Source organism: Bubalus kerabau, chromosome 5, assembly GCF_029407905.1.
Source record: "Bubalus kerabau isolate K-KA32 ecotype Philippines breed swamp buffalo chromosome 5, PCC_UOA_SB_1v2, whole genome shotgun sequence".
Lineage (NCBI taxonomy): Eukaryota > Metazoa > Chordata > Mammalia > Artiodactyla > Bovidae > Bubalus > Bubalus kerabau.
This window is the reverse complement of record NC_073628.1, coordinates 42,817,852-42,832,847: the sequence shown is the minus strand read 5'-3', so window position 1 is coordinate 42,832,847 and position 14,996 is coordinate 42,817,852. Positions and strand designations below refer to the sequence as shown.

General features: G+C 34.1%; 1 protein-coding gene across 16 annotated transcripts in view; it reads left to right on the top strand.

Moving 5' to 3' along the window:
• Nucleotides 1-14,996, top strand: part of PICALM (phosphatidylinositol binding clathrin assembly protein) — a 105,053-nt gene that overhangs the window by 73,383 nt on the left and 16,674 nt on the right. For 2 of the 16 annotated variants that reach the window (XM_055581540.1, XM_055581544.1), the window contains exons 13-20: nt 2,025-2,174; nt 4,960-5,040; nt 7,699-7,806; nt 9,440-9,571; nt 9,667-9,697; nt 9,877-9,976; nt 13,153-13,176; nt 14,525-14,584. In XM_055581540.1, the coding sequence (XP_055437515.1) occupies nt 2,025-2,174; nt 4,960-5,040; nt 7,699-7,806; nt 9,440-9,571; nt 9,667-9,697; nt 9,877-9,976; nt 13,153-13,176; nt 14,525-14,584 (686 nt within the window). The remainder of the gene's footprint in view (nt 1-2,024; nt 2,175-4,959; nt 5,041-7,698; nt 7,807-9,439; nt 9,572-9,666; nt 9,698-9,876; nt 9,977-13,152; nt 13,177-14,524; nt 14,585-14,996) is intronic. The other 14 variants (XM_055581542.1, XM_055581541.1, XM_055581546.1 and 11 more) reach the window with 14 other exon arrangements.

The window sequence follows — 14,996 nt, the reverse complement described above, 5'->3', positions numbered from 1 at the left end:
CTTTTTGGATTATTTTTCTACATAAAATTAAACATTCAAGTGAATAATGATAAAAAATAATAGAAAAAAGTATTTAATTAAAATATACAGAATTTTAGAGTTGCCAGGCTGATAAAGTTTAAGTTGGAATAACTGGAATATTATTACTATTTTTTTTATCTTTAATGAATTTGAATTAATTTTTGTGGTATAATTAAATCTAAATGATGTTAATCTACTATACCATAGTAGAAGTGTTTTGTCAAGGTAGATTAAAAGCTGGTTTTTCTTATTGTGTGATTGATCTAAATATACAAATGCACTTACATTTTTCTGCATACTCTTTAGGATGTTTCATATAATAGGAAATGATTGATATTAAGTGCTTAGGTAAAAAGTATCAGTCAACAGAGTAGCAGATAACTAGTAACTTTTTCCAAACATGTCTTTTCTCAAAAACCTAATGAATCTGTTGTAGAAATGTGCATACTCTTTTTGAATGACTTCTCTCATGGTTGCTTCTGCAGGGATAACTAGAGAGAGTTTTTGTGTTACTTACTTGTCCAACAAAGTATAATGTACTTTTAAAGCACCATGCCACTATCAGATATTTCAGAGTAGTATTAATACTTTGAACCGAACTGATCAACTCTAAACTTAATGCAGCTCCTTTCTTATACAAGAAGGAGTTAGAGTGGTCATCATCGCATTTGTATTTTAGTACAAAAAGTGAATCTTATTTCTGACTCTTTTCTACTTTTGTTTCTGAATTATTTTTTCTGATTCTTTCCCCCATTTTTCCATTTATTGAGGAGTTGGAGGGATGGGAAAGATGTTTATGATCATTTGAGTTAGAATAGTGTATCAGTGAGTTTTGGTATGTTTGTAAGACTCAATACAGTGACCTCAATTTTATTTTGATGTTTTTCTTTTTGAAGTTACAGTTGGAGCATTTGCAGAACACTAGCTTTCAGTTTATTGACTTTAAGGATAAAGTGTGCCTGTATTGTAATGCAGAAGCTGTTTCTTTGGCCATTGCCTCCTTATTGTTCTGCCTTACAGCCTTAGAGTAGATTAATAGTGCTGAATACTGTATTCTTAAGTTAGGACCACAAACCAGAATACACAAAAATAGGCTACTGGTTGGAGTACAGGAGTACCTTTCATTTTTAGTTGTGCTAGATAAAATTATGAGAGTTTATTTTTGCTGCTCTTTATTTTTGCTTCTCCCCATACTTAAGGAATGATGAATGGCTTTCAGTCATTACAATGTTGGCTATCTTGAATGAGGAATAGATACAGTAAATATGTGGTTCTAAAATAACTTCAATTGTAGCACTTGATGATAGTATGTATTTGATACATTCTAGTAGGAAATAGTACATTTGTTATTCCTACCAAATCGTTTAGGCTTTAAAATCTACAGCCAGGCCTTCAAAGCTAATCCCAGTCTACTACATGGCCAGTCTTTTGTCTCTGTTCTTAATTTTTCCAAAATTTCTTTTTCCATCGTTAGACATTTGCTTCATCTTTATTATTTTGTTTCCTACATCTGAAGCTGTACAACAGTTATATGGACATGTTAGAAACTCCTAATCCCTTTTGGCTTTTTGAAATAACTACTTATTCCATATTCATATCAGTTATTTATATCAATTATTTACGTATGCATAGCTATGCCACCAGTGCCAATACACTCCCATCTTGGGTGGGGAACACGGTTCAGGTTAGATGGCTCATTTATAGAAACATTTTGTTGTTATTCTCTTTTTTAACTACCTGAAGGTTGTCTTTCTGATGTTGTAGAGCAGATCCATCCTTAGTTTGCTGCTGTTGTTATGGACACAAAAGTATTTTTTTCTGAGGGTTCATTTTAAAATATGTTAAATGCATTTCTTCCATCTTGGTGATTAGATTTGATCATTTGCATTTGGATTAATAATGATAATAGCTACTACTTTTCACTTTGCCTCTTTTGACTAATTACAATACTAATTAATTTACTTCCTTTCTTCATTTTGCTGTAATGCACTTGGACTGCACAGATCCTTTCTCTGCTACTGTAGATGCTGTTGATGATGCCATTCCAAGCTTAAATCCTTTCCTCACAAAAAGTAGTGGTGATGTTCACCTTCCTATTTCTTCAGATGTATCCACTTTTACTACTAGGACACCTACTCATGAAATGTTTGTTGGTAAAGTACCATTTAACCTTTCTTTCCAATTAATGTTTATACTGCCTAAGTATTTTTTAATGTATCCATTATTTTTAAAGCACTGCAATAATTACTTTGGATTTTAATAACAAACTTTAAAATAAACTAGCAGTAGTGTAGTGAGGTTTTTTTTTACACCAGTATCCCTGATTTTATTTGATGCAAGTTTTTAGGACGGAAAATTTCCTTTGAAATTGAATTTTGTTTTGTTCTCTGTCATATTGTAGCATCACATGCTACATCCTGTTTATAGTTCAGAGAGTTGGTTATTAGAGTTGGATGAAGAGTGACATCTCCTGAACTTACTTACATGTTTATGTGTGCTTACATTTTTCCCTTTCTGTTTGAGAGAGAGGGTGGTTATCACCCTTAGTAGCTTTCTTAATCTTTTTCCCCCTTTTTAATTTCAAAATAATGGTATAATTTTATATTGTCTAAAACCTGTACATACCCTCTGTCTAATCTTAAGGGTCTCACTTCATTGTTAGCCTGGAGGTAAATGAAAAATAGGAAATGAAAAGCAACTTGACTGAATAGCTTTAATTGTGATATAAAAATCTATTAAAAAAAGCAAAATTTCATACCAAAGTTATACTAGGAGGAGTAAGTTTTTAAATATATAAATGTTTTTGAATCCTGCTAAAATGATGCTAAACCCCCTTAAAAGATGATGAAAGTGCTTTTATTCAATTCATAGATACAGCGAAAGGTGACACAAATTTAAATCTTTGATTGAAGCAGCATGCATAAAGTCATCTGTGTACCCTAGATAGAGCAGGTGGCCACATTCTGAATACTTAGCTATATCTGAGAGAGAAGAAGAGAAAGTGACTGGAAAGCAGTAGTTGGAGATTTGAGAAAGTTTCAAGGCAGGTGCTCTAATTACATAATTAGTCTAATAGTTCTAAAGGGTAATATTTGGTGGCTGTAATTCCTTTATTATATTATAATACATTTAAAAATTAGATTAAAAGCAGTTGAAACTAAATTATACATTTTGTTACTCTTAGAAATATGTCAGATGGTGTACCTTTTTGCTTGGTAATAAGGGGTAACAAGAGTTATCTTTGGAGTGTTCTGTCAATAGTCTTTTACAGGTTGTATCTTTTCTTCATATTTACTGAATATCCATGGTATGTATTTAGTAAATATAACTGTATCTTTTTAAGTCTGTTCCCTTAGTTTGAAAATATGAAGCAGATATGACTTTGATTTGGGCTGTATATTTCCATCTTTTAAGTCAGAGCAGTGCATGGGCTTCAAGATGTCACATCTGTGTCCCCTGAAGACACAGGGGACTTAACTTACTGTTAAATACTTTTTCTTTGTATTGTTACAGAGTATTGTTAAATACTCTTTCTTTCTAAAACTTATTGTTACATACTTTTATGAAAGTACAGAAGGGGAAATTAAAAACCACTGCTATCAACCAATTAGGCATTAATCTAGAGTAGGGGTCAGCAAACTTTCTCTTAAAAGATTGTTAGATTGTAAATATTTTTGGCTTGTGAGCCACACAGTCTTTTTCACAGCTACTGAACCTTGACATAGCATGAAAACAGCCATAGGCAAGACACAAACACATAAGCTTGGCTGTGTTGCAATAAAACTTTATTTACAAAGACAAGGAGCTATAGTTGATCCCTGTCATAGAAGAGGCCTTTTAGTAAGTCTTTCAGTGCAAGTTGAAAGTTCCTAAGAAGTACAGTTGTGTAATAAAAATCCTAGTAGTTTCTTACTCAGTAGTAAGAGCATGAAAGGACCACCCAAGGTTTGTCATTGCTTACACTGCATCATCTAACTAGCCACATGTCATCCTTTAAGGCTTGATTTATTAAAATTAAGTGTTAAATACAATTAAAATTTTTCTTTCTCACTTGTACTAGCCACAGTTCCACTCTTCAGTGGCACAGTGGCTACCATAATGTACCGTATTCACATATCTGCATAGTGTGCAGATTTATAAAGCATTTCTGTTACTAGAAAGCTCTGTTGGATCATGCTGCTCTAGAATAGTGATCAGGAAACTTAGTGTAAAGAGCCAGGTAATAAATACTGTAGGCTTTTATATGATGCGTAAAATCTGTGAGTCATCATCTCTTCTTTTTTTTTTAAACCCTTTCAACATGTAAAAACCATTTTTAGCTCTCATGCCATATAAATAGGCCACAGGCTGTAGTTTGCCAGCTCCTGCTCTATAGAGTTAAGCATGACCAGGAAAAATCAGAGAGTTAGATATGTAGATACCTTCCAGATCTTTCAGAGGAGGACCTTGATTTGATATAGTTCTCAGTGTAGTTTGTAGCTTGCTCTCATTAAAGCCCTAGGGATACTGGGATGTATAAGTCAGGTGAGTGGATCATGGTCCCAGCCGTGCCATGTTTGTGACTTTGTCAAGGCCTCCTTCCTCATCTGCAGAAGAAGACATTAGAAGACATGTTAGTATTGGCTAACAAGCCAGCTGGTTCATGTTTTTTCATCTAAGGATATGCAGTGTTGGTTGTTTTTTAAAATTTGTTGTGAATATTATTTATATATATGTTTTAAATATAGTACTCATAATGGAGCCTTAAGTTAAGTGCTTATTTTTAGTAAGTTGTAAATTAAAGAACACCAAAGGCTTGGACTCCTCTGTTTTCTCTTTTGTTTTTGTTCCTGTTTTTGCTTTTAATTACTTCATTCCACTCTTAGCTGTTCCTCCTCACTTTCTCACTTTTCTCTCTTTTTCCTATCCTTTCTTTTCCTCCCTTATATGCCTTGTCAGATACTTTTTGTGGCACTCAAGCTTATCGTAATACTACCTTTATGTGCCATGAGCCTTCTACTGTAGCTGGTTTATTTGGAGGTAGGTAACAATAATCTCTAAAATTTATTAGTTTGTTTATGCAAGAGGTATTTCTTTTTGTTGTTTTCCTTAAAATGAGTTGGTAAGAAAAAAAAAAAACTTGGTTTAATAAATAGTAGAGTTATTTTCTCAAAAAAGTGTGAGGCCTATTTATTACCGAACTACCACCAAAATCTATTAACAATCTAATTTTTCTCAGGGGTGTTTGGAATACCTTTCTGTCCCCAACACTTGTTCATCTTGTACCTTTCAGTCAGCTTATTATTTTCCTCTTGAGATTGTTCCTACAGTGCAGTATTAATAAGTGTTGATCTGTGAAGTGGCCAGTGACAGACTTTACACTGGGTTTTGTGAAATGAAAGAGTTAGGCAATTCAGTTTTCATCAAGTTAACCTTAACTTGGCGAGCCTATTCATCTTTTGCAGGGAATCCCTAAATCTTCTCTTTTGAAATGGTGATATTTTATAACTTTGCTTTAAGTCACTTTTAAAAATTAAAGGTTGACAATCTAATCAGCTATTATAATTTATTAAGAATTTCCCTTTTACTTTTTTCCTCTGCTAGTAGAAGCTGTTGAAATTTGAGGTACTAGCTCTGGATTACTTTGTATCTTTTCAGCTCTTTTATACTTTTAGGCAGTAACATCATAATTTCACAGATTGGTGCCCCTAGGGACCTCAGGAGACGGCTCCTCTCTTTACAGAAAGTTATGAAGTTGTTTTTGTATTATTATGAAGGATAGGCTTATCTCTGATACCAACAAAATTCTAGAAAGAATTTGGGCAGGTTATCAGAGGCAAATAGAAATTTGATATACTGTCCTAGTTACAAATTATTGTTCCCTTTGTTTTCTTATTAAGTGATACCATAGCTCAGACATTGTTTCCAGGATTTAAAGAACACTGTAAGCTTCTTACACTGTAATGGTTTAGCATGGGGATGTAATTATAAAGCACGATAGATTTTTGTCTTTCTTGAGTAGATATATCTGTTCCTTTTGTAAGGAGCTTTGAGAAGAACTGGCAAGCCTGTGGTATATTCTAAAACAGTTTGTATACTTCAGAGAACTGTTAAATCAGTATATGTAATTATATTTTGATAATGTTGTATTCTCATTGTATGGTCAGTGTCTTTGAGTTAAGAGTATTTTACGGGCTAAATGACTATGGCAAAAGATCAAACTTGTACATTTAAAAATCTTTGCCTCTGCAGAATATTGACACTCTGATGTAAAATGCTACTTTTACAGTAGTATCATTGATGTATACCAGCTTGTGTGAGTCACTGTTAATAAAAAGTCCTTTCTGGCTTCTCTGACTTTGAGGACCTTCTTGAACTTCTCAACAAATCTTGTCCTAGTTTTTCTTTAAGATCAGTCTTTTTAGTACAGCGTTATTATACTTCCTTATATCCTGGTCATGTGCATTAAGAGTTCAGTGTGAGATTCTTACAGACTGAAATTGCCTTTAGCAGAAAGATAGGACAGGAAGAAAGGGTCTTTGTTTACAGCTCAAAAGTTTAATTTCTCTCTAATATAGTTATTAATCTTCTAATACCAGATATTTAAAACTTTTTAACATTATGAATTTATAAAATTTAGAGATGGAAGAGAATTCCTTCCACAAGGAAGGAATTTATTATTGCCATTTATTCCAGCCTTCCACAAGTGAAAGAATCCCTTCTTTGTGATCCTTGCTAGGCTGTTCTCTACTTGAATATATACTCAGTGATTGAAAACTCCTCAAGTCATGTGACAGCCATAATAGGTCTAGATGATTTTGGTTCTTCTAGTTGGCCTGTAGAAATTCAGAACCTCACTTCACAAAAATAAAACTTCACACAATTGAAAATCTTGCATTTACCTCAGCATTACCTGGTTTCTCTATAAACTGGATGTCTTGGCTGAATGCCACTGGCATCAGTGTCACATTGACAGAAGAGAATAAATTTTCCCTTTCTGTTCTTGTGTTTCAGTGTAGTTAAACCAGTATATTTGATGACACATGTGGCGGCCCCCTATGGAAGTAGTTAAGTTGAACTTAGAAGATGGTTGAAAATAGTTCTTTTTTTTTTTAATATTCAAAAAACACCTGGACACAAGGGGTTCATAAGGATTAGTGGGTTATAACTTTTAAGAATCCTGTTACTTCACAAATGAACTTAAACCGTATAGCTTTTGATTAACCATCGAAGGAAGGGAGGCGAGAAATATGGAAGGTGAGTAGGTAGAGGGAGAAAGACTTTTTGGGATACTAAGTTATTTTTTTCTTAAACACCACAGAATTCTTATTTTATTCCCAGATGATCCTTTAAATTTTGGTTTCGTACAAGATCCTAGAATTTTAGATGTGTTTGGTTTTTTAAAGATCATTAGCATAAAAATTTAAAGTAAAAAATAAGCAAAAATGTTATTTTGTAATGAAACAAACTAGTAATTCAACTTTACTTTTTTATTTTCTTAGTGGGGTGATTTTGTTCTGGAAAATGTAATCACTACAAGGAGATGTGGTAGTCTAGGGAACATTTTGCTTGAAGGGTTGGCTTTGTTTTTTTGTTGTGGGAATTTAGGGCTTTTTCCATTCTATTTTCTTCATTATTAGATATTTATAAATGTAGAGTTACTAAAGACTGAGCTTCTTCCATTTTGGTTTCTCTTAGGGTTCACTCCTTCTCCAGTTGCACAGCCACATCCTTCAGCTGGCCTTAATGTTGACTTTGAATCTGTGTTTGGAAATAAATCTACCAACATTACTGTAGATTCTGGGGGTAAGAAAAAATTACTTTATTACCTTTACTCTAGTGTTCTAGTTTAGAGTCTGTGTAAGGACAGATAATGGTACTTTTACCATGTGTAAATAGATGGAATTAGGATAGCCAAAGAAGTGGGTCCTCTTCCCTCAACGACTGGAAGAAAATTTCAAGCAACTATTAGCCTTTATTCTTTTCTTAGTGGCAGTTTTGAATCTGGGAAGATTCTGTTTCTCCCAGAGCTGTTAAGAGAGAGAAAAAAGAGGTTTTCCTTAGATTAGAGTTCTCAATTACTAGTGACTATGTGTAGAATGCTCTGTTTTTTACTCACTATAATTTTTACTTTTACTGAAATAAAATTGGCTTTTTTGAAAACTAGGAAAGTATTACCTGTGGTACCTTGACGTATGGAAATAGTCTGTATAGTAAACGGCTGGAATAATTAAATATCAGAGCTATGGGTGCAGGGGCTTTTTTTTTTTTTTTTAATCATTTTGTAGTGTGGTTGTTCATTTGTCTTAAGACAGCTTTATAGACCTATAGAGCTAGGTTTCCATTTAGTATCTTGTTAATTTGAAGTTTGTAAAAATTGAATTCCTATAAAGTTGACACTAAATTATGTTCTTAATCGTAGAGTGGTAAGTGTAGTAATTAAATTCAGACCATTTAAACATTGAGATACTCTTAATTTCATAATATACAGTTATTAATAGTTATCATACGTGTTTATACAAAAGTAAGAAGCAAGCTTATAAAGAGTATTACGGACTAGAAATTCATTTTTTTCTGTGCACTGGTAGGTTTACAATGATTTTTGATGTATTTAACTTTTTCCTCTTGAGTTTGTCTTACTGGGAGGAAGGATAAAGGATATAGAAACCAGTTCATATTTTCTAAGCCCCCATTTTTGGTGACTTTCTTTTTCAAATTCTCTAGTATTCCTAGGTTATGCTGTTGAGTCGTTGGGTGGCTTGGTTGATTGGATTTGTTTTACCTTTTACCCTTCAGGAGAGAACCTTAAGGGATTTTATTTTTAAGCAATGTCCTAATTTACTACATGATTCTGTACAATTAGAGTGTAGTTTAGCTATTTCTTAGGTATAATTTAGGCTGTTTTTAGACAGAAAAAAAGAGATAAGCTAGTGGTTCATTTTCACTTGATTCTAATATACTCTTTTACGTATACCTTACATTCTTCACTTTAAAGAGTATAAAAAGGTCTATAAAATACAGTTCTTAAAAGAAACGTTTTTTCAGAGATGTATTTTTTACTTGTATTTCTTCAAGTGTGAGTGAGTCTTCAGAAGACTTCGTCAGCTGAGGGGGAGGATTAATTCCATCCTTCTCATCCCAGTTTTGGAATACGAGTAGTTTACTTGAATGCCTCTTTCTTCATTTCCTTTAACTTTAATGTAATTTTGTTATGACGTAAGACAAATGAATTCTGCCAAAGTACATACAGCCTCCTCAATCGATTTACTTTGAAATGGTGGATTTCTCCTTTTTCACTTAAGGGCATTTATTGGTGCCCATTTTCTTAGAGGATTTTTCCATTAAACAAACAAGGAGAAAAGGCAGAGACCTCCTTTAGAAAGCTGTAGCTCTATAAAGTTCCTTACAAAATCCTATTTCATCTGTTTGTAACTTTAAGGCTTTGATGAACTAGGTGGACTTCTCAAACCAACAGTGGCCTCTCAGAACCAGAGTCTTCCCGTTGCCAAACTCCCACCTAACAAGTTAGTATCTGATGACTTGGATTCATCCTTAGCCAACCTCGTGGGCAGTAAGTATTTTTTGAATTCTTGAGTCTTCTTTACAATAAGTTGTTTTATAAAAATGAGTCTAGTTTTTAAATGCTTTCTTTTTCTTGTGTCCTAGATCTTGGCATTGGAAATGGAACCACTAAGAAGTGAGTGTTAAATTTGCATTTTTTTTCCCATGTGCCATCTAGAGGTTGGTTTGGCTTTTATCTCAAGAAAGTGTGTGTATAAGTGTCATCTGCATCTTAAATGCTCTGTTCAATCTAAATTTATAGTAAAGAAACTTCTTAATTACAAACATTTATATCTCACTTGTGTTTATTTAAAGTGATGTAAATTGGAGTCAGCCAGGTGAAAAGAAGCTCACTGGAGGATCTAACTGGCAACCAAAGGTTGCACCAACAACTGCGTGGAATGCTGCGACAATGGTGAGTTGGAAAATCTCATGATATACTAATATGAATAATTTAGGTGAATATGTACTGTGAAAATGTGTTTAAAGTAGTGATAAAGCGTAAGTGCAAAGATCGTTACAAAATTTAAGAAATAAAAGTAATTTTTATTCCTTTCATTCAGCTTCTAAAGGAAGCTGGGTTGACACTATTTGCCAGGTACATTTTTGTAGCTAACGTTTACTTAAGGGTTATTTTGTGCCAGGCATCAATTCTAACATAATAACGTGGTTTTGTTTTATATAATCCTCAAATTAACCTTATATGGTAGTAACTATTATTATCCCATTTTACAGATAAGGAAATGGAAACATAGGATTATTAAGTAATGAGCCCAAATAAAAGAGATGGGGTGGGTTTTTAGAACTCAGGCAGCGTTACCTCAGAGGCTATGTTCTTAATCATTATTCTCTATTGCTGGTTTCAAATCTGTTATTTATTTGTCTGACACTGAATCGGTTGCTAATTTCACACACACAGTGTTTCCCCTAAAAATGGCTCGGTGTTCACTAATTCAGTGTTCTGGTGACTTTAAGAACCTTCAGTTCAGTTCAGTCACTCAGTCATGTCCAACTCTTTGCGACCCCACAGACTGCAGCACTCCAGGCCTCCCTGTCCATTGCCAACTCCTGGAGTTTACTCAAATTCATGTCCATTGAGTCGGTGATGCCATCCAATCATCTCATCCTCTGTCGTCCCCTTCTCCTCCCTTCAGTCTTTCCCAGCATCGGGGTCTTTTGAACCTTAAGTGCAGCAAATAAGGAGAATCAGCTATAAAAATTAGATGACAGTATTAACAAAAACCAAGCAAGTATAGCTTCAGCTGTGTATGTATACACACTCACACATCTCACATAGATTATAATCTTAAATCCTAAATAAATTTATTCTAGTAGATGGTATATTCTTTTATTTTACAAAAGAGAAAAGGAGATTCAGAGGTGTTAAGTTGACCAACCCGCTAATTGGTACCTAAGTTGAAACTCCAGACCTGCCCACCTGGCCCCAGAGCCAGAGCGTCTTCCCTAGTTCTCCATCCTCTGGTTATTTCTTGTCAGAACTGGATGTATCTGGTGACAAATTCTTCACTGCTTTGCACATGTATATGAAAGACTTCAAAAGCTTCATAAGTATTGATTTGGGGATTACAAATAAATTTTAGTTTGTAGCAAATTTGCAAATATAGAATCTATGAATAATGAAAATTAATTGTACGATAATTAATGTCCATGAGATTCTCCAGGCAAGAATCCTAGAGAGGGTCGCCATTTCCTTCTCCAGGGGATCTTCCCAACCCAAAGATCAAACCTGGGTCTCCTGCATTGCAGGCAGATTCTTCACTGTCAGCCTCCAGGGAGGACCAATGAGTTAGAATCTAATACTAAAGAAGTTCTAATGGTTTTAATTACCGTAAGGTATGGTTGTCCCTGAGTAGTTTGTGGCTGTCACTACCCTTGGTCAGCTACTGTTTTATCAATCCAATATGTCTTCCTGGGTCAGAGAAAACCAGTTTCTTTTTTGTAGAAAAATTTGAAACATGCTTTCTTGCAAACTTGGGCTAACAAGCAGCATTTTGATTATGCAAGCTGCACATTGTGTCCTTCCTGTTGTTAGAGACCCCCATACCCTTGTTATAGCCACTTTTGTTACTAAATCTCTTCCAGAGCATCCTGCTGTTTTGCTGTTTTCCTTGGGTTAATTGTAAAAATTAAATATACGGCTGAGCTAAAAATAGTGTGCAATTAAAGTTTTCCATGACATTATCTAGAGAGTTTTATTAATCTCAGTCTTCATTAGTGGAAATTTATACTAAAATTTAGCTACCTTTTAAAATCAGTACTTTTTCTCTGGGCTTCCCTGATGGCTCAGCAGTAAGAATCTACCTGCCAATGCAGGGGATAACGGGTTTGATCCCTGGGTCAGGAACATTTCCCTGGAGAAGGAAATGGCAACCCACTTCTGCCTGGGAAATCCCATGGACAGAGAAACCTTATGGGCTCTAAAGAGTTGGACATGACTTAGTGACTAAACAACAACTTTTTTCCTGGTAGTGGTCACTACCATCACCAATAATAAAACCTTACATTTTAAATAGTTTACATTTTACACACACACACACACACACACACACACACACACACACTATCCTGACTCTATAATTAGTGCACTCTTGGTAGCAGCTGTTGTCCCAACTGTAGGGGTAAAGTGATTTTTTTTTTCCCCTCAAGTGGAAAGCAGCTCAGAAGCAGATTTAAATTGAAATCCATCCCTTCTGACTCTGAATCCAGTGTTTTTCCCACTGTAACACACCTGTAGGTGTGAATCATACATTGATATAACATATGAACCATGATATAAATCCGCATGCTGATACGAAAATACAATGACTATTTTCTTATTTTGTATTAAATTAGTACTAATCTATATGAAATAGTAGAAATTTGCAAATAGCACTTGACCTTAGATTGACTGTTAGAATGTAATAGGCATCTAACCATCTAGAATGTTGATAAGAAACCATATCTATGGTGCTGTGTTGTATATGGTAAGGTGTGTCATCTCTTGAGGACTTGGTTAAAATATTTGTATGTATGTATTCCATAGAGGTTCTTTTTAATGACTAACATTTAGGGCTGGTGATGTGAGTCACTACCTAGATAAACTGCTGCTTATGACATTTCTTTACATTTCTAACCTTTTTATTAATCTTTAAACACTGTCAAGGTTTTTAAACTTTAAAAAATTTAAAACAAATTTATTGATATTTTATTAAAATATATAATGATGTTACACTATCAACTCTTTTAACTGCTTGCTTTTTTTTTCTGTGATATTCATTATACAGTGCATCCCGGTTTATGGTATGCACTGAACTTTACACTGTTTGTACTACTGATAGGTTTTATATTTTAATGACACTTGTAATTCTACGTAAGTAAGGTGATGATGCCAAAGACTAAATTTCCCTTGTCAACCTTGATAGTGTTTTGGTATAGATCTTCTTCCATTAGATACTGGAAATACAGGGAATTCTAGGTAGTTAATGAATGTACATGTGAACTAAAATGCTCTCTATGTATTTTCTGTTGTGTAAGTACTTGTTCTAATCCAGTGTTATTGCATTATGTAATTGTTCTCCCTGGGAAAAACAGAATGGCATGCATTTTCCACAATACGTAAGTGACCAAAAACTAGCCTTTTTTGCAATAAATTGGCATGCTATTAACCACTGCTGTAGCAGAATCTCATAACCTTCCAGCTATTACTTGTTTTCACATTCAAATTTTCAATGTGCCAAAAATTCTTCCTAGCATCTACTGATCTCATGGGTTTGTTGTAGAATTGATTCTGATGATGGTAGCATGGGAAATATTAATTTTTTTTCTTGCTTAATATTCTGCCATTTGCTGCCAGATGGCTGGGCATCTGTGTTTGTATCTGTGCTTCCACTATGCACTTGATGACTTATGAATGAAGGGAAATGGTGATTGTGGTAATGTTGAAAATAACAATTGCATGAAATCTTACAGGCTTCTGCTGTACTTGGCAGTTTGTCTACTGCTCTTGCAGCTCTTGGTCTTTAAGTAGGGAGAGACCAATAAGTTCTACATGCTCACTCAAATACTAAACTTTTAACTATTCACTTTAGTTATGCTTTATTTAACTTCTCCATGTGTATGTTCAAATTGCCATATAATTTATTTTTATGTTTTAGCAGTGTTATTGGTCTTTCACCTGTATTCATCTTAAGTTTTTATTAAAAGATAACACATAGGGGAATGTTGTTAAGACAGCAAATATATCTAAAATGATTCTTGCTGAGGTCGTATATTTCAAAGCATGAATTGAAGTAGGAAGAGGAAGGACCTTAAAAATCTTAGTGATAGAGCATTCTTTTAGACATTTAAGCATAAACAGACTTGAAAATGTATTACTCCTCTGAATTGGTGCTTTGCAGAACATATTTTAAATAATTTACAGAATAAATTAGAATATTAATATGCATACTCTACATATAAACTTGAGTCATATACTCCATAGTGGTTTGAAATCTTTGGGCTTATTTGAAAGAAGTGAATGAGGTCCTTAGAAACTAGTCTTTTGGAAGATCAGGTTGTTCACTGATTTGAAATCTTTAAGTTTTGTCTTTGCTGCAGAAGTGAAGCACCTAGGAACATTCACTCTGCTGCTTTTTCTGGGCAGACATCTTTATGGGAGAGACAGACGTTACATTGCAGGATTTGAGTGTTTCTAAAAATCTGAATATTTTTAATGCTGTAAAAGCACATTGAAATCTTAGATCACTGTTGCATCTAAGTTTAAATGGTATTTTTTCTTTCTAATCTGCTTTTCTGCTAATTTCAAGACACCTTTTGTCATTGAGCTTGACACAGTTATTAACGAACACAAATATCACCTTTAATCACAGCTGTCTTAGCAATTCTTTTTAGCTATTAATTACCTGGACTCCATTGACATATGTGAGTTACACTTGCTTGTTTGTTTTTTCTCTCACCATGTCAGGCCCCCCCTGTAATGGCCTATCCTGCTACTACACCAACAGGCATGATAGGATATGGAATCGTAAGTATTTTTCCAAACACAGCTTTTCGAAAATCGATTGACTTGCATTTAACATGTATTTATTTCCAAACTTAACTGAAAAAAGAGTTCATGCCACATATACCCTTAGTAACTAGCACAGAACCTTGCACCACAGCATAGGTTTCATAAGTATTTCTAGAACAGTTATTGTACAACAAATATCATTTATTAATGTTAACTGTATTACTCGGCTTATTTTTCCTCTCATAAGTTCTGTTAGGCATCTATGCTTCGTTGTGAACTCATTTAAACATTAATGTTAACTCCAAGTCTCTGTTGCTTTGACCTTATATTAATACCAGTGAGGTCTTATAACCTTAATACTACTATAGTGGATGTGGGGAGTTGATGTTTCTTGCATTGTGTAGGGGGTAAATTTAGTTTAGTAAAG